Here is an 18,957-nt window from a genome sequence, read left to right on the forward strand (position 1 = left end):
CATCGTCGATTCGATTTATTTGTTCTGTTTGCTCATGGAGATGACCAACTCGGGCCAGAGACCCCACGACCCCTCTTCCCGACCAAGGGCACCAGGCCTTGGAGTTCCTGACCTAGTACCCCCGGTGACGTTTGCCCTGTCCACACGCCCTCCAGGTTAGCTGAGTTTGAGGAAGGCTTCTGAGGAAATGGCTCAGGGCTGCAGCTCCGGTGCACACCGTCTCCACCATCTCGGGTATCCGTGGGTCACTGTCATTGACACGTGTGGCCAAGGGGCCACTGGGGGCCAGTGGGGAGAAAGGGCCAGGCCGTCTGGCCCCCAGGGCTTGGTGTGGGCCAACCATACAGAAAGGGGACCCAGGGAACCCAGGGCAAGCCCCGGCCATGCCTACCAGCCTGAGAAGTCTCAGGAGCCAGCATGGAGCACAGATGTGTACGTGCGCACACACGCCACACACATGTGCACACAAGCACGCACACGTGCACACACATGCAACATGTACACGCACGCACACATGCCACACACATACACCAACCCGGGTCAGGGTCTCCTTCACGCCCTCCTCAGAGCCCCACTGTGCGCACGGAAACACCACGAGGGCAGGCTCCTGGCAGGAATCACAGGACGAAGGGACAGCAGGCCCAGGCCCCTGGCGGCAGCGAGGGGCAGCGTCAGTCCAGAGCCAGCGCCCCCTCCCTCTCAGCCTCCACTGGCCCGGTGGGCGCATCCGGCCCAGGCAGGGTCCCGTCCGTATTGCCCTCGGCGCTGCCCTTGTCACCACCACTCTGCTGCTTCTGCCGCCGTGTCTCCTTGTACCGCAGGGTGATGTCCCTGGGGGCAGCAGGGCGTGTCACCCCCAGCAGGCCTGCACGGCCAGAACAGAACCACGCAGGACCCAGGCGCCTCTCAGACCCACCCCGGGACATGGTGTGGCCGCTCCTCTGGGGCCCTGGCGCTCACCGCAGGAAGAAGCGCCAGACGGTCCAGGTGAACACCAGCACGGAGCCGAGCGTCCAGCACTGGGCGATGTAGAAGGGCAGGGACAGCGTAAGCGTGTGTGGGTCGTACTTGACCACAATGAGCAGCTCCGTGGCGGTGATGGCGGCCACCAGCCAAGCCTGCTGGCCCAGCTTCTTGTGTGGCTTCCTGCAGAGGGAAGGGAGGGCACAGCTGAGGGGGCCCGGGCCCCGCCCCCACCCCCACCCCTGTCCTGCCCGCCCCTGGACTCACGGGTCATCCATGAAGTCGTAGATCTCCCGCATGGCCACGCCACCCACGTTCACGAAGAACACCAGCCGCAGCAGGACTAGGTAGTGCTCGGGGGGCAGCCACAGCACAAACTTCAGGTAGAAGGTGTTCAGCTCTGCCAAAAGAAACTGGGGGACACAGACCAGTGGGCACGGGCCCTGCCCCCCGGGCCCTGCCCCCGCGGGCCGCGCGCAGGAGACCGGCCGCCTTACCACCAGGATGATGCCACACACGGCCAGCCAGCGGCGCAGGCTGGAGGCGGGCTTCCACTCAAAGCGCACCCAGCTGTAGGGCGTGAACTGGAAGGCAATCCTCTTCATCTTGCCCCTGGGGGCCAGACGGGTGCTCAGCCAGGGCGCTGAGCTCCGTGCCCGGCCCATGCCCCCAGAGGGCCCCACTCCCCAGTGACACCCACGTCTTTTCCTGGACTGTTCCTGTCTTTTAAATCCAAGTAGAAATGACAGAGCACCCGCACCCACTTCGTGAGCAGGGCGGCCTTCCGAAAAGGGACAGACTGCCCTCTGGCCACCAGGGGCCTTGGAGGGGTTCCCACGGGTCAGATCGCAGATGGAGATTATAGGAGGAAAAATCCTCGCCTGTCACCCTCCTCCCCAAAGACGTGTCATGTGGAGCCTGGCCTGGACCTCAGGGGCCACCTCCAGGCCCCACACAGATGCCCGGGCCCCACAGAGAAGGGCGGCGAGGAAAGCGTACTTGTAGGTCGGAATGTTCCAGAGGCCCTGCCACTTGTATGTCTTGAGGGACAGCCACTCGAGGGTCTTCATGCCGCAGTAGATGCCCAGCCCGTTGCAGATGAGCACGTCCATGATCCACTGGGGGCGGGAGGCAAGCGCCGGTATACCACCAGCTCTGTCATGCCTCATCTGAGGGGACCCTGCACCCATGTCCCTCTCCCCAAGGACAGAGTGGGCCTGGGTAAAGGGGGGGGCGCTGAGACCACGCCCACCCAGTGGGCGTGGCTCCCGCCCCGATGGGCGTGGCCAGCACCTACGTGGTCCCACCAGCACTCGCTGAAGTTGGGCAGCTGGTGCTCCAGGCTGTACTCCAGGAACTCGAACATCACACTCACGATCGTGCACGTCCACCAGTCGCGGATCATCAGGGTCTGCGGGCCGGGGGACCAACGGGGATGCCCACTGCGGGTCAGCCCCATCCAGCCTAATGCCCACCACCCCGGTAAGTGACGCTCAGTGGGTGGGCAGCTGCCCCAGCAGCCTCGATTTAAGACTTTCAGGTGTGTCCACTAGAAGGCGTGCCAGGTGGGGGCCGCAGGCTCGCTCACTCAGGAGCAGGACGGCACAATGGTGGAAAACTCGTGGGGCCCCTCATGGGCCACCACCATGCCCAGGTCAAGCACAGGTCAGGGGCCCCAGTGGTTTTACAAACCCTCTAAACAGCTTGCTCGTCTTGCCCTGGCCCCCAGGCCCTTGCCCACTCCACTCAGACCACCAACCTGTGGCCGGGAAAACAGCCCCAGTCCCCAGGGCGGGCCTGAAAACGAGGGTATCCCGTCCGACAATCAGGTCACCTTACCTTCAGGTACCAGCCAAGAAAGTGTGCAGGTACAAAGCCGTCCAGCTTGTCCTGTGGGCGACAGGATGCAGGCCTCATACACGCCCCACCCCTGTGACAGCCCTGCCCAGGACCAGGTTGTGTGATGTCCCTAGCCCCCCATGCACATGGCTGGGGCCAGCTCCCACCCAACTCTAGGCCCCAGGGGCACCCCCAGAGCCTCTCTGAGGGACAATGCTGGGGTCTCGTACACATGCTGTCGGACCATGTGTGCACGACACACCCTGACGGCCAAGGAGAGCAGGGCCCAGCGGGGACCCGCCACCACCATGCAGTGTGCAGTGCCTCAGGGTCCAGAGCACCCACAGCACGGTAGCACCCATCCCAATCCTTAGCCGCTTCTGAGAGGTGGCGCTGGCCGGCCACCCCCTTCTGGGCGGGGGCTCTTGGGCCCGTCCTTACCCAGACGTTGTGGAAGGGGTCAGTCTCATTGTCTGCATCGTAGATGAGGCAGTTCCCCCCATAGTCCCTCTCCGGCAGCGGGACCCCCAGCCTGGGGTCAACATACTTCAGAAACTGGCGGCCGTCCTGGACAGTCTGCAAGGGCACCCAGGGAGTCACCGCCAGCGGCACACGCGGGGTTTGTGCTGCGCAGAAACCTCCACCAACCGTGTGTGCAGCACACCTTTCCCCCATGCGGGGCCCAGAAGACCGGGGGAGTCCCAAGTCCCAGGTGACGCTCCACACCCCCACAAGACCATGGTGTCGCTGCCCCCTTCCCCACGTCTGTGTGACACACTTCACACGACGTCAGGACAGCCGTTCCCAGACACGCAGACCCCAGCACTAGCCAACCACTCCTGGGATGGCACCTATGGAGGAGGACGACCCCCAGCAGACACAGCCTCACTCCTCCCTCTAGGCCCCTCTGGCCACCAGCTGGGGCTGCCTGTCCACCAGGAGGGGGTCCCACGCACCCATCAGCAGGACCCTGTCCCCCCAACCCCCACCCCAAGTAGCAGCCAAGGGACAAAGGGGAGGAGGCGCCAGGCTGGGCGGGCAGGTAACACTCAGACCTGCATCTTATCACATGACTGAGGGCCCCATCTCTGTCTTGGGGTCTCTGGGAAGTGACCCTCAGACTGTGACAGGGTTAATAACTGAAGTCACCCACTTGTGTTTTGGTGATCACAGGGTCTGAGGGTTATAAAGGCTGCATTCCTGAGTCAGTCGACCAGGTCACCGGGGGGTCAGATTCTCAGACACTCAAACCTTTTAAACAAAAAACTGGACAAACAGAAGCAGTCTGTAGCTGGGCACCTGAGAGCCGATGTGACCCAAGGAGCCAGCTCCAGACCCAGCCACGGCCCCAGAGGTCAAGACCGTGAACTCTCACTCCAGCTACAGGGCCCGCCTCGCTGACAGCTCCCCTGAATAAGGCCGCAGCCTGGGGAAGGAGGGCGTGAGAGCGAATAAGTGTGCTTATAGATCCGTGCAGACACTGCGGTCAGGGCACACACGTCCCTGCGGGGTGGGGTGGGGTGGGGGGAGAGGGCAGCTGAGTGGCCTCAAAGCCTCAACCCCCCACCCCCCCGGGCAGCGTCCAGGTCTCAGTCCCTAAGACCACGTCCCATAAAGGACCAGGGCTCCTGGGAGAGAAAGCTGGTCACAGGGCTGGCAATAAATGCCCACAATGGGCCTGGAGCGGCTTCTGGTGCCAGAAAAAAGGGAGTGCTCAAAATACAAGACAAAACAAACCAAAATACCAAGAAGCCACAAAGATGGGGGCATGCGAGGCACACAGAAGCCAACTGAGAGCTCCCAATGGCCAAAGTGACGTGAGCAACGAAATCAGTGAGGTGGTGGTTTGTAAACCGAAGTGCAGCACAGACACCCATTAGTCACACTGTAAACGAAGAACTGAACTCGGTAACGAGCGTCCAGAACTCCAAACCATGTGCTGACGACCCCCATCCAGGAAGGTACCGAGGGACCTGCCTCCCGAGAGCACCCAGGGAAGGGACCTGACACCCCAGCCAGGGCTCAAGGGGCTTCGACACTGAGGGATTATGTTGACCACACGACCGCAATCCCAGTCAGCTCCCGAGAAAAACGCCAGACAAATCCCAATTAACCATGATACCAAACCCCAGGTCATTGCAGGGAGACGGCAGACGGCGTCTCTCGTGCATACACGTGCAGAGCCTCGGCAGAACACCAGAGAACTGTCCGGCAGCAAAGAAAGCGGGTCGGTCGCCACGACCGAGTGGGCTTTACACCAGTGATGCCGACTGGGTTCCAAATACTTCCTATTAATAACAGGAAAACCCACACGATCGCCCCAATGGATGCCGACAAAGCATTGGACAAAATCCAACACCCGTTCAGGATAAAAAACACTCAACAGGTTAGGAACCGAGGAGCGCTTCCTCCATTGGCCGAGGGGCACCTACCACAGCTAACACCGTGCTCCGCGGTGACGGACGGGAAGCTTCCCCTGCAGGCGGGGACTCGAGCCTGCCCGCCCTCGCCGGCTCGGCCGACTGCGCCAGTTCCAGCTGGACAACAAAGCACGAAAAAGAAGGAAAGGCGCCAGCTCGGGGAGGAAGAGGCAGAACCCTCTGCGTGTGCACATGACGTGACCCAGGACCCAGGGAACACGCAGAAACCCGCCAAACAGCAGCAACTCTTCCAATAAGCAAGTGCAGTGAACTCACAGACACACAATCGATGCTCAGAAATAAGCAGAGTTTCTACGCCCTAATAACGAGCAAACCAAAAAGGGAACTAAGAGAACAGTCCCACTTACAGGACGTCACAGAGAATAAAATCCTCAGGAGTGCAAACACATACTCTGAAAACTACAATACGTTATGGCAGAAACTAAAGACATAAACAAACGTGAAGACATCCTGTGTTCACAGACAGGAAGACAGTCCTGCCAGACACGACCCTACGTGGCCCAGCCAGCACCCCACCTACTCTCGTTGCAGAAGTGGAAAAGGTAATCCTGAACTCCTGTGGCAATAAACGCAAGAGCACACGCGGGACCAAAACCAGCGACAAGGAGCAGTGGGAGGACACACACGTCCTGGGCTCACTGCCCGCTGGGGGCGCAGCACTCTGCCCCCCCTCCCCCCAACCCCCCCACCGCCGGCCAGTCCTCAGCACTATCCAGGTCACCACAGGGGGACTGCGGTAACTCTCCCAGCCCAGAGGGGCCTGGAGACGTGAGCACTAAAGGTTCTGTGGGAATCTCGGGCTCAAGAGGGGCATCAGGAGAAAGAGAGCGAATCTGAAAGTATGGACTTTAGCTAACAATGAGGTGTGGATGTCGCTTAGTTGTAACAAATGAGTCACATTCATGTCAGATGTCATACCAGGGGAAGCTGGGCGCAGGACTTATGGGAACGCTATGATCACTTTGCAATTTCATAAACCTGTTTTTAAATACAAGTTTTATTTTAAATAAATAAAATACTGACCATAAAAAATCAAGACAAAAGCTGGTCTTCCAAAACTCATGCAGATGGCCAGTGAGCACACGAGAAGGGGCTGGACACAGCAGCCATCAGCGCGTCCAACCAGCACCCCTCGCCCATCAGCACGGCTGCCATCCAAACGAAAAGTAACAGGGGCTCGCGAGGCTGTGGGGACAGCCAAGCCCTGAGCCTGCGGCTGAGTGTAAAACGGTGGCACTGCCGTGCAGATGCACAGAACAGCCCACAGGAGCCCCGACCCCCAGACGAAGGGAAGTGTGTGCGCCGAACTGAAGCCAGCACCTGTGCCAAACTGCAGGGTCACTCAGGGGCACAAACAGTGAGCCCACTGAGGTCCAGAACCAAGAAAAGCAGGAACACTAGGCTCTCGGGGCTGCTGCAGACGCTCCTTCCCAGGACGTGAGGAAGCAGTGTGGTCGGGGACATGCGCTGACTGGTAACGAGGGGCCACAGGCGCCTTGGGGAAGACAGCAGTCTCGCCACACAGATGAGTTTTCCACAGCTAGAAAACACGACAGACCGCCAAGCACTACTCCCAATGTTAAGACACTTCATGAGGCTCGTTTTAAGGAAATGGAGTCCACTGATCCATATACTGGGAGAAAAAAGAAACATTCTGACCACCACAATCTACGCAGTAAGCTGAAGCAGCTGCCCGTCGTCCTAAGGGAGAGCTGGCAACTCCAGTGTGTCTCCAGGGAAGACACTGTGGCGTGTCCTGCCTCGGCCAGCAACGTGCAAGGCCGGCCTGGCGCTGCAGGCCACCGCACTGTGTGTGGAGGGTCAGTCCAGAGCTCCACTCTCTCAGCAACTAACATGGGTGTGAGGGTGTCCGCCAGCACTACAGGGAAGGTGCATTAAGCGCCCACCGACTGAGACTCCAGCCAGAAAGCCTCCACGTGGACCGTGTCTGGAAGTATCCCAAAGGCCAGGCTGTGCTTGGGACACACAGTTCAGACCACAGTTCTCACCCTTCCCAAGGTGACAGCTGAAGCAGCACAGACCCTGGCCTCCCAGAGGAGCCAGCGTCTGATCCCAACACAAGTCTGTCTCGTCCCCTCAACTGTGAGCCACACAGAGGAAAACTGAAACCATGGGGACCATCTCAAGAAAACAAATCTGAGTGAGAGTGTGAACAGTCAGCTTCCACAAGAAGACTTACAAATAGCCTGTCTCCAGGCCCAGGAGGAGCAGCGGAAGAAACATGAGCCAGAATGAAAGGAGAAGAAAGCCAGGTTCTGGGAGCTCAAAGGGGCCTCGTCACGGCTGCAGATGAGCAGCTTTAGCATCCTGTGAACACTCCTTCATCCTCAACCTTTTTTGTAAATATTTGCATACCGTCCTCCCCACTTTGGTCACAAGATCTTTTTCTGCTCTTAACTTGTTTGTAACGTGCAGTGTCAGTGGATTCTTTATATGCCACGGTCTCTGAAAAGATGTTATTACCTTAAAGCTCACAAACTCAAAATGGTCTGAACCTAAGTCCCTGTACAACTCAGTTTTCTATAGGATTTTGACCTAAACTTTTAGTGTCACGTTCCCTCTGCTCCAACATGAACAAAGCTGCAGTTCCTTCCAGGCAGGAGCATTTACGTACCTGGAGGCAGCTGGCTGCACCACAGGCTTCAGCAGAGATCGGGCAATAACAAGTTATGTACAGGCTGGGCTGGGAGAAACCACCTGTTCACCCTCTAGAGTCGCCAGCAGTCTTAGTGAGACTGGGGAGCACAGGGGTCATTACGGCATCAGCGTTCTGCCTACATGACGTGCTGAGCCCGAGCTATGTGCGCCTCTGTTCTGATCACCTCACGTAACTGCCGTCCGTCACTCAATATACTCTTAAAAACAAAACCTCTACAGCTCATTCTAGCCTGGCTTCTTTGAAATTATAGAGGACCACACTGAAATTGGAGGAGGGCTGCTTTAAGGATTACGATGTGCTGTCAAACTGAAACCTTATCCAATTTATGGAAAAGACCAGAGTTGCTTCGCATCACATCCGTGTTTGCTGCATCTAAGTGGAACTTCCGAATTCAGCACTGCCTAAGATTTTCATTAAAACAATTTTCTCATGAAAACAGAACTGCACAGAACTCTTACACGTGTGCGTGTCCATATAAACTGGTGACACGTGGTAACTGTGCACAGACCAGCTTCCTGGATCAGTGCTGTCCTGTCTGTATGCCGTGTGACCACCGGGGAACTGGAAGAAGGGCACACGGGGCCTCCCTGTACAAGTTTTTACAACTTCTTGTGAATCTAGAATTATTTCAAAACAAGGTATTTTTAAAAAACCCTCAAAATTGAGATCTAAATGTAAAATCTACAACTATGAAACTTTCAGAAGAAAATAGAGGAGAACATCTTAGGAACATGGCCATGGCAGACAAAGAAACCTTACACACGACATCAGAACCGCCAGCCAGAAAGGAACGAATGACTATGGCTTCATGAATGCAGGACAAGCCAGCCTTGGAGGAAACGTTTGCAGATCACACATCTCACAAACAACCTTGTACCGGGACTATATAAAAAGCTGTCATAACTGAACACCACTAAGCCAATTTTTTAAAAAGGCAAATGACCTGACCAAGGGGATGTTTGCACAGCTAATAAACACACAGAAGCTGGTTGACGTGATCAGCCATTGGAGGAACGTGAATCACAACTGGCTAAGATGCTGCTCCCATTAACAGTGGTTGAAATGAAAATTCTGACAGTCCCAGGTGCTGACCAGGATGTGAGACGCCCGGGTCTCACAGGGCTGCTGGGAACGCTGTGGCCCAGCCCTCTGGGAGCTGTGTGGCAGCACCATAAGGTCTAGGCACAGCTGTCACAGACGCAGCAGCTGCCCCAGAGACAGCAGCCCAGGCGCACACGGACGGGGCAGGGTGACAGCAGCTCTGTTCACAACAGCCCCAAACTAGAAACAACTCAAATGACTCAGCATCTGGCGAATGGACACACTGTGGCACGTCCATGCCACCAAGACCGCTTGGCAACAAACAGTAGCGGAGTGTTGACAACACAAGCTTGGTGAGTTTCAGAGGCATCAAAGGTCGCGTACAGTTCTGTTTGTAGGAGATTCTCGAAGACAGAACTGGTGATGGAGGGGAACAAATCAGTGGTTGCCAGGGGTCATACGACTCTAAAGGGCTAACACGAGGGAGTTTGGGGGGATGGGACTGTCCTGTGTCCTAACTGTGATGTTTACACAAATATAAACCTATTAAAGTTCACACACCTATACACCTGCCCTAAAAAAGTAAAATTTACCCTCTGATGATAAACCACCAGCCACACACCGACAGTTCTGAGGTTGTAAATAGGAAAGTACTTTGTAAACTAAAGATCACTATCGAAATGTGTGTTCACTAAATTAAGCAGAACAAGGGATATTACTAAAATGGACATTACTGACCACAAATCCTGATCCAACACTTACTAAGGAGGCAAGCTTCCAAGCTGCACCGGCCATCTCCAGGAAAGTGTGCCAGAAGAGAGAAAAAGCACACCAAGCCATAACTGGCCAACCACAAAACAAAAAAAACAGAAAAAGAAACCCAGTGAGGATTGGCCCTGGGTCCACCTCAAACCCTCAGAGCACCTGTGTCGTGGGGTCAGACGTGCTTCTCTCCCCAGGTGTGGCCCCTGCCCAGATCTGGAGCACCTGCCACTCAAAGCGAAGGTAGCCTACCAGGCATCCACCCCTGAACCTGTCTGCCCCGCTCGGCCCTGCCCAGCTCGCCTGAGCCAGACCATCAGGGCAGGGCCCACACAGACACCCGGCACCAGAGGTCCAGGCCCACTGTGCTCCACGCTTACAACAGATTCTGCTGGAGGGTGAGTCTTCCGACAAACGCATCTTCCTGGACGGCCCCCTCACAACCTCTTGCCCACTTTTGTTGGTCCAGTCTTGCTTCTGTGGACCCAAAGAAGGCATATATCTGCCAAGAAGGACTCCCAGTGGTTAATGAAGCTCAAGTTCATAACCAGAGTCTAGCGGCCGTTGCTGACAGATGCCTGCCTCTCACACAATCCACATTTCAGGGTAGAGATACAGACTGAGCCTTCAAGCTCCTGCACTGTGCTCCCACTGTCTGAGCGACCCTAATAAGGGAGTTCCTGGTATGGTCTTTTGACCAATAGGCTGAGACCTGCCATGCCCAATCGGAGCTTCTGACCAGTCACAGTGGCAGACCAATCAGGAACCAGGGTGGGAACTTTATAAAAGGCACCCTCCCCTTTGTCTCCAGGACACACTTTAGATTTCTCCCAGAGGCTGTGTTTCTCCATTTTGCAAGTTGTTCACTTGTATAAAGTTTGTCCTTTTTTCCACAGAAAGTCCCCTCCCAAGCTCTGGAGGGGCTGACATTCAAAACCTTCTCAGTCACCTTTCACTTACCTGCGGGCCACATCATCACCTAAATTCCCCCAGTTTACCCCACCAAGAAAAGCCACTTACCTGGAAGAGGATGAAGATGAGAAACAGTTCGTAGACCACACTGACGCACAGCCAAAACCTCCAGTACGCTACAAAGACACAGAGCACACAGCATTAGGAGCCCAGGCCGCTGTTCCCGGCAAAGTCCGTCTCGCACGGAATCCTGGCCATGTGGCTCCTAGACACGTGTGCCACCTGTTCCGGGCCCCTCTCAGTCCCCAGCAGAGAGACTTTATAAAGCAAGACCTAACTCAGAAAGGAGCACAGTTTCTCCCTGAGTGCGTTTTCTTTCCTTTTCTTCCCTTCAGTCTTTAAATCTTTTCTTTTTCTTGCCTCACTGCAGCGGCCCAGGAGGCTCATAAACTGTGGCCCAGAAGCAGTGACAGCAAACACGCCTGTCCTGTATTTACTAGCAACGCTCCTCACCTTCCACAAGAGATAGGTTTGCAGTAGGTTTTTGGTGGATACCTTTGATCATGTTAAGAAAATCTTTTAATTCCAGTATGCTAAGTTTTTATCTTGAGTGAGTATGAAATTTTATTTTCCTGCATTTGAGACAATCAATGTTTTTCCTTAGTATTAATGTGATGAATTACATTACCACACTTCCTAATGTTAAACCAGCCCTGAATTACTGGGATTAAACCCAATTTGGTCACGGCGATTTGTTTTAGGAAACTATCTTCAATTCCAACCAGCACACTCAGGAACTTGTCCTGGTCACTATATTACAACACTGATTACATGCTTGAAAGTCAATGAGAGTAGCGCTTGAATGTCCTCACCACCAAACAAAACAAGCCTGCAACTGTTAAGAGGTGACGGAGGTGTTAACTAACCCTACTGTGGTGGTCACTTCACCACCTGCACACACATCACATCACCCTGTACACCTTACACTTTCACAATGTCCTGCGTCAACTATATCTCGATACGGCCGGGGGGAAAGAACTCAACCCTCAAAATTGCTTTATCAGCCAGGACTCCTCTGTACCACCTGCTTTCACACCCTCACATGCCAAGCTCAGCTTTTCACTGGGGGACGAGATATAACAGGAGAAGTCTAAAACTAGTCTAAAACGCAAATGATAACTTTTACCTTCTAAGAATCTTGATAATCCTACTTAATAAAGGCCAAGGTATCCATTTTCCCTTAGCTTATGTCTGTAAGAAAAGTCACCAGCCTACTATTAAAAACGAATTCACCTTGAATAAAAAAGGTGGTGCTCACAAACTTCTAAGACCCTGGACCAGGAGACCGCAAGCTGGGCCATGGTTGTTCTAGGAAAATCTTCCTGCAGCCAGGGAAGCAGACCGGAGGACGGTAAGTCAGCTGAGGGTAGGAGGGGGTACCAACGCCCGACGTCGCATCTCTCTCAGCAGCAGCTCACTGCACAGGGTGTCCCCATGAGTCCGAGGGCCAACCCAGCACCCTCAGGGAACTATGCCTCATGTACTGATGGGAAAACAGCCATGGAGATTCATGACAAAGCTGCCTGGCACAGGCAAGAAACACAAACGTGGTGCGTTCTTAGGGAGATTTGCTAACATAGTTCTACACACCGGATAAGCAGCTGAGGTGAAAAACTTATTCTTCAAGAGAAACAGCTCGAAGGCGGGAAGCTTAGAAAGTCCTCCCTGGTCCAAAGGCTTGTGGTGAACTAACTCGGGTCGCCCTCAACTCCAAGGCTGCTGTCCAGTCAGTGCCCGGCCCGTTGGCAGTGGGGCCGCCCCAGCCGCAGGTGCGCTCACATATCAGTCCCAGGGGATCGGAGACGGCGCCTGAGACTGCACTGTCTCTTCCCCCATCGCTGCCTGTCGCCGGAGCAGGCCCTGCGCCCCACCCCGAGAGAAAGGTGGGCAATCTTGGAATCTGTCACTCTCCCTGCATCGCCCACCAGGGCCCAGACCTGCCCACGCCCCCAGTTCCCAGCAGGCCCTCCCCACACATTCACACCCCCAGGATCTCCACTCTCTGCGACTCCTGGGGCTGGTTCCTAGATCCAATATGCGACGCCCCCCATGTTCTTCCTAAACATCGACTCTGAGCATCTCGAGGCCCCGGCACCCTCCCGCCAGATGGACGTGCACATTGAGTGGACGCCTTTCTCTTGGACAACACACGTTTCGGCATAAGGACCCCTGCGCACCCTCTGTGGGCCAGAAGATCCTCCTCGCCATTCGTCTGGGTGTGCAGCGCTGACCACGGACTCAATTCCACTGTAAGCTGACTTGAGAAGTTGGAGGATGTCCTGCCAACCACAAGCCGCTTGGGAGCCGATGGGCTCCCCACGTGAACTACATCAGAGACTGGCAAGGAAACGTGGAGTTTACACAAAGCAACTAAACTGAAAGAAGTGCAGAGCAGGGCTCAGAAATGTCACGCTGCCCTCTGCACAGGGGACCTGGCTTAACACTCAGACGGCTCAGAGATGACCAGCATCGCAGACTGGACAGAGCCGAGGGGCCATCTGCCGGGACAAGCAGCTGCCCGCTGGCCAGTCTGGCCCGGCAGGGCCCTGTCTGTCCGGCTCAAGCTGCGTCCAGCACCTGGTACGACCAGGTGCCTTCAGCTACAACCCGCTCCGGCTGAGCTTCCAGCAGCTCTTACTCTTCGTCCCAAATCCATTCAACAAACTGAACTGCACCTGGGTTTCCACTGTGATTCTGGTGGTTTCTGTACTACTTCCTCACTTTTTCCTTGCTCTGGTTAGGAGTCCAGGCCCTTCTGAGGAAAGCCTGGACATGCAGAAGACTGAGAGACACAGGTGGTCCTGCAGCTCTGCACTCAGGGCCCCCCGCCCCCGGCATGGGCTGTGCCCTGCAGCTCGGGAAGCTCACCACTGCCCATGGCCAGGGACCGGGAACGTACCATCCAGCACCCATGCCCCCAACAGGCACTAAAAGGGCAGAGTGGCCGGTGAGGCCATGGAGGGGCCCCCACACTGCTCAGGGCACCCACTGCGTCCCCTGCGGCCTGCGGACACATCCCTTCTGGAGGGCAATCCAGTAATCTCTCCCATGTGCCTGTTCACGCTCTGTACCCGCCACTTTCCTCCCAGGACTCTGTTAAATGAATCACCAGGTGTGTACACACCGAGCTCTGTGTGAAAATTCACCATAAAATTGGAAACCCCTAAATATACAATCATACGGAGTTGGTTAAATTAACTGTAGTACATTCCAATGATGGCTAAACAAGCAGCCATTAAAACCAGCTGTGAAATAAAAAAATAAAGAAACGCTTGTGTTAGACCTGAAGTGGAAAATGCATGATATAAACCCACACATACGATTCCAATTTTTTAAAGTTATGTATGTGTACACGCATACAAACACATCAAAACTTAACTGGTTCTTTTTTTGTGAGTAGTTTTTATTTTTACTTAATAACATTTTTTGTATTTTCCAAATTTTCTACAAGAAATACACACCCCTACTGAGACAGAAAAGAATCATGTTACTAAGTTGTGACCCTTTGGGAAGACCACGCCCTGGCCCCAGTGAGGCTGGGCCGGGGGCTGGGGGGGGAGCGGCAGTCCGAGCACGCCGTCCAGCTGAGGTCCCGGGGTTGGTTAGAACTTCCCATAACTTCGAGGGGTGGGGGACAGAGGCAGGAGAACTTACAGGCAGGGCAGACGCCTCCCGGCCTGTGGCCCAGCCACCTGCTCGAGCCCACTGGACACTCCTGGGGCGCCTGGGTCTGGAGAGCGCCCCTAACCCAGACAGCTGCAGGGCCGGGAAGGAGCAGAGTGGCTGAGAGGGTCAGAAAAAACTCTAGCGGCTGAAAGAGGGGGAGCTTCCAGGTAACTTCAAAACGCACCCCTCACCCTCTTCAGATGACCACAGTGTGGGCCCGCCAGGAAGGGGCCAGGAAGAGGGAAGGGCAGGACATCCACACCCAGCACCACAGACAGAGTGACCGCTCAGAACAGAACCGCCACGCGGGCACACACGGAAAAAGAAAGGGCAAGTTACCTGGATGAGGTCTGGAAAATGGCCCGTCTTTAGCTTGTGTGACTCCAAAACATAAGAAAACCAAAATACTGGCCACAATACCTCTGCAAATAAAGAACAAACAGCCCTCAGTGTGCGTGAGCGCAGGTCCAAGCCAGCTTCTCCCAGGCAGGAGGCGGGACACCCAGGACGCCCACTGCAGTCACAGCCCCAGACCCCAGTGAGGCAGGGCGGTTGGAAGTTGGGCTTCGGGGGCAGAGCTGGGTGACTCGACAGCAGGGAGGGCTGGCCAGGCCAACTCCAGCACCACGGCCTCAGCAACCCCCACTGCAACTCCAACCGCCCGGGGCAGCACCACCGAGGGAGAAGACCCCTCCACCTGGGCTGTGCACTGGACACTGTACGTGCCGCACGTCAGCCACCTCACAGGGTCTCATCTTGTGGAATCCCGTGTGTACATATGTAATAAATTTGGTCATTTTCTCCTGCTAATCTGTCTCATGTCAATTTGATTAGTCCAGCCAGAAGAACTTGGAAGGCGGGAGGAAAGTTATTTTCCCGCCCCCAGTTTGGCAAGCCAGCCAGGGACACTCACTGGGACCCGGCCAGCTCCCTGGACTGCTGCAGCTGGAGGTCAGGGCCATGTCACAGGAGCTGCAGGCGAGCATTCTCACCTTATAAGTCTCCTGGTCTCTGTCTGCGGGGATGGGTAGGAGCTATAAGTGGTTGAGAGACCTTTGTCTCTTCTGAATTTAGATCGGCAGGAAAAATATTTGTGCAGCTAACTTCTTGCACCTAGAGACTCTAGGGTTTTCTTTATTCTTTCCTCCCAGAGATGTTCTTTTTTCCCTGTGTCTTGCATGTCCTTTGTCCTGAGAAGGAACTATCATGGGGACAGAATACAGGCACAGGCTCCTATAAGCCTGTCGTTGGAGCCGGTCCCACAGGCTGGGGAGTTAAGGAGTTCTCTCCAGACCGCCGTCTGCGGAGACAAACTTGGCTATGGGTCCCCATCTAAAAACCCATGAGGTATTTCTTTCCTTCTCATTCTGTGTCCCGGGAGCTTGGCTTTGTGACCGAGGAAGCTAATCCTCTCCGGTCCCCACCATCAGCCAGGTGCACTTTCTGTGGTGCACCTGGTGGCCAGTGAGATAAGCTTGGGTTCCCAATGTGGCTCTGTCCAGCCATGCCAGCTCCCAGGAGAAAGTGTCATGAGGGGTCCCGGCCATAAGGGCCCTCTGTTGTCTCAGCCTTCGTCCCGTTAGTGCTGGACACATCCCAGCGCAGTCACTCCGGCCCGGGGCCACAAATTGGTGGGTTCGTGGCTGGAGCACCGGACAGTTTTGTGAGACTGGTTAAACCACATGCACCCCACCATCCTGACCACCTGGGTGATGAAGGTCTGTGCTGTCTCCATTTTGGGGAGTAAATTTCTGGGCCCCAGAGGCTGCACTGTCTGCGTCCATGGTACAAATTTATTCCAAGCCCAGGAGGTCACTTCCAGGTAGTTCCATAAAAAGGCTTATTGGTTTGAATTGCTGTTGAGATGAACAGATCCTACTGTCACTGCCCAGACACAGATCCTTCAACTATAAAAACTTCTAAATTGGAAATTTTTTAGAGCTCATACCATAACAGCAGTTTTACTGGTACCTAGAGAGACCAAATTATTAAAAAATGAACATAAAGAAATATAACTACGAGCCTTACAAACAAGAACCAGCTGGGGAAGCCTTACTGAATACTCTGTCTCTGCTTCCCTCCCTTCCGGGTCTTACAGGAGCCAGTGAAAACATCAGGTAAATTAATAAGAGGACGTGGAAAGGCTGAAGGGAGAATCAAGAGACTTGTCCCAAAAAAGTGAAAAAATTGTAAAGGGTATTAAGAAATAAGGTGAGTAAAGGAAACATCGCCAGGAGCAGAACAAAGAGGAAACAGAAAGGGAAGTGGCACAGCACTCACCGGACAGGGTGGGAGTCCAGATGGTGACCAAGAAATGGCATAAACAGAACAGACACTGACGGGTTCAGAAGGTTCTCACACAGCACCCCCAAAGCTTGGGCCAAAGGGACCCGTCAGTCTTCCAATGTCACCGGTAAAGCCTGCTCTATTTACCTCCGTTTGGAGAAATTTAAAAAGCCGTTAAGGCAGAGATTAGAAGAAACCCGACTAGCAGCCAGGTCGCGTAACGAACTTAAAGGCTGACGAAAGGACCAGGGCCTTGGCTGACCCCTCGCTGGGACCCAAAGCCTTCTGACTCAAGAGTGGGAAACATGGCCAGGGGAGAGAAGAGAGAAATGTCCAGGACTCCTTGGTATGGGAACTCGTGAACTGTGGTACCAAGACCCACTGGTGTGGCCTGGACTCATGGCTACGATTAGGTTAAAAGAATATGGAAACGTAAGGTTGGGAAAGAGTATGGAAATTGGAATGTTTAAAAAGGCTGTATGTTAAAAAAAAGTCATGTCGATTTACCTGTATGTTTTATGGGACACTGGCCGTAAACAATGTAAAACCAAAACCCAATGATAAAGTCCTACTGGAGGCTCCAGTTAGGAATGTAAGACTTTTTCAAAGGTTTTCTAATAGCTTCATTGAAAGCTTTGTTGCGCAGGCCGAAGGGACAATCAGAGATAAGAGATACCGAGGAGGCTGTGGGGCTGCCGTCACCCGTCCAGGTGGCCCTCTGCGGGGTCGAGGGCGAATGGAAGGACCACCGTCAGAGACTCCAAAAACCCAGGGGGGCCGCAAGCTCCTGTGAATGGATTGCCTCCTGAGCCCAGTGAGAGGGAAGCAAAACCTCACGGGTGCCACCCTTCAACCGGCTGCGCGCTCACCCCGTGGCTGCTGCCTGCCAGAGGCGTGCAGGCCCTCAGTTCCTCCTTTTGGCCATCAGAGGGGTGACTGAAAGCAATGCCGTCGGCACCCTCCTGGGTCCATGCAATTGTTTAAGGCCACCAGAAACACTGTTTGTCCTGACTGAAACCTTTCAAGATAGCTGAAAGGACGCAATAACTTCTTGGTCGGAAATTTGGTAGAGTAGGAAGCCAAGCAGAGGACTCACAACCTGACGGGGATCTCTTAAAGACCCCTCCCTAAGCTACAGCGAAGCTATGTCGCCAGAGGGAAGAAGGTTAGGGGTGATGCAGTTAGACCGGTAGGTCAACCTATGCTGTCACGTATGTAGGTTACAACCCAACTCCTTGGGAAGCTGGGCAATGTCCTTATCTTACAAATCTTTGCGAGACCAGAAATACAGCTCTGGGGGCAGTCCCAACCCACCTAGCTTTATCAGCTCCGCTTCCTAAGACTGAAGGAAAAAAATGGGAGACTGGGGTCTTTCTGAAAACACAAACTGCTTCTCTGGCCCAAGACTCCCTTGCCAGGATACACGCAAATTTTAATTGTCTTCCCCACAAATATTAATTATAAAATGCCTTAACCATCTGAGGTTAATGTATTACCCGTCTGACAGTGATTTTAAAACGAAGGCATCTGTCTGTACGTCCATGTGTGGTTGTGTGGTGGTTTCTACCTGCGATGACATTGCTAATTTGTAAAAGAGCTCTAATTAAATGCCTTAAACAAACAAGCACTTACATAAAAATTCTCAAAAATATAATAGAAACTAACCCAAATGCTTTTCAGGATCACATGATCTGAGAAATGTTTGATACTGTGGAGCTGGTCTGAGTTTTGGTTTGGTTAAAAAGGGATGTCTGTGGAGTTACCATCATTTAGTATAATACTTTCATTCCACCTGGGTTTACAAGTCAAATAAATTCATGTTACCTGTGCTGCAAAATTTGTCAAGAAGAAAAATAACTTAGGTTGATTAAATTCTCATAAGTAACCTAAACGTAATTGTTAAGAGCAAGTAAATTAAATAAATGTTAAGTACAATAGAGCTTTTTCAGGTGAACTCTTTATCAATAATTACATTTCATGTGTACTTGAAAATGGTTTCCTAAATCTCTTTGAAACTTTAGTTTTGCTAGCTAAATTAAATGATGGAAATTCAAAGAATATCCAGAGTATTTCCAAATAAGATAAAACAATAACGCATTAATTACTGAACATAGATTTATCTTTGGCTTCTTACCACAGAGGAACTAATATTTGGGTCTCTTAGTAAACATGTCTTGTTCCTCATTGAGAGACCATACTATGGAAAAGCATATATTCCTAAAATTATGGGATGTATTTATAAGTTAATTGATCTAAACAATACTGATGTGCCAGACAATTCACACTGCTTACTTCGTACTGTTTTCC

At 53.6% G+C, this 18,957-nt stretch overlaps 1 protein-coding gene across 2 annotated transcripts in view; it reads right to left on the bottom strand.

Moving 5' to 3' along the window:
• PTDSS2 (phosphatidylserine synthase 2) overlaps positions 1-18,957 on the bottom strand; it is a 48,272-nt gene continuing 29,315 nt past the window's right edge. The window contains exons 2-11 of one of the 2 annotated variants that reach the window (XM_074337030.1): positions 14,704-14,786; positions 10,747-10,814; positions 3,244-3,378; positions 2,803-2,853; positions 2,261-2,374; positions 1,963-2,081; positions 1,461-1,575; positions 1,231-1,376; positions 961-1,146; positions 1-831 (exon numbers count right to left, since the gene is read on the bottom strand). In XM_074337030.1, the coding sequence (XP_074193131.1) occupies positions 672-831; positions 961-1,146; positions 1,231-1,376; positions 1,461-1,575; positions 1,963-2,081; positions 2,261-2,368 (834 nt within the window). In that variant the 5' untranslated portion in view covers positions 2,369-2,374; positions 2,803-2,853; positions 3,244-3,378; positions 10,747-10,814; positions 14,704-14,786 and the 3' untranslated portion in view covers positions 1-671. The remainder of the gene's footprint in view (positions 832-960; positions 1,147-1,230; positions 1,377-1,460; positions 1,576-1,962; positions 2,082-2,260; positions 2,375-2,802; positions 2,854-3,243; positions 3,379-10,746; positions 10,815-14,703; positions 14,787-18,957) is intronic. The other variant, XM_074337031.1, reaches the window with a different exon arrangement.

Source organism: Rhinolophus sinicus, linkage group LG06 (assembly GCF_036562045.2).
Source record: "Rhinolophus sinicus isolate RSC01 linkage group LG06, ASM3656204v1, whole genome shotgun sequence".
NCBI lineage: Eukaryota > Metazoa > Chordata > Mammalia > Chiroptera > Rhinolophidae > Rhinolophus > Rhinolophus sinicus.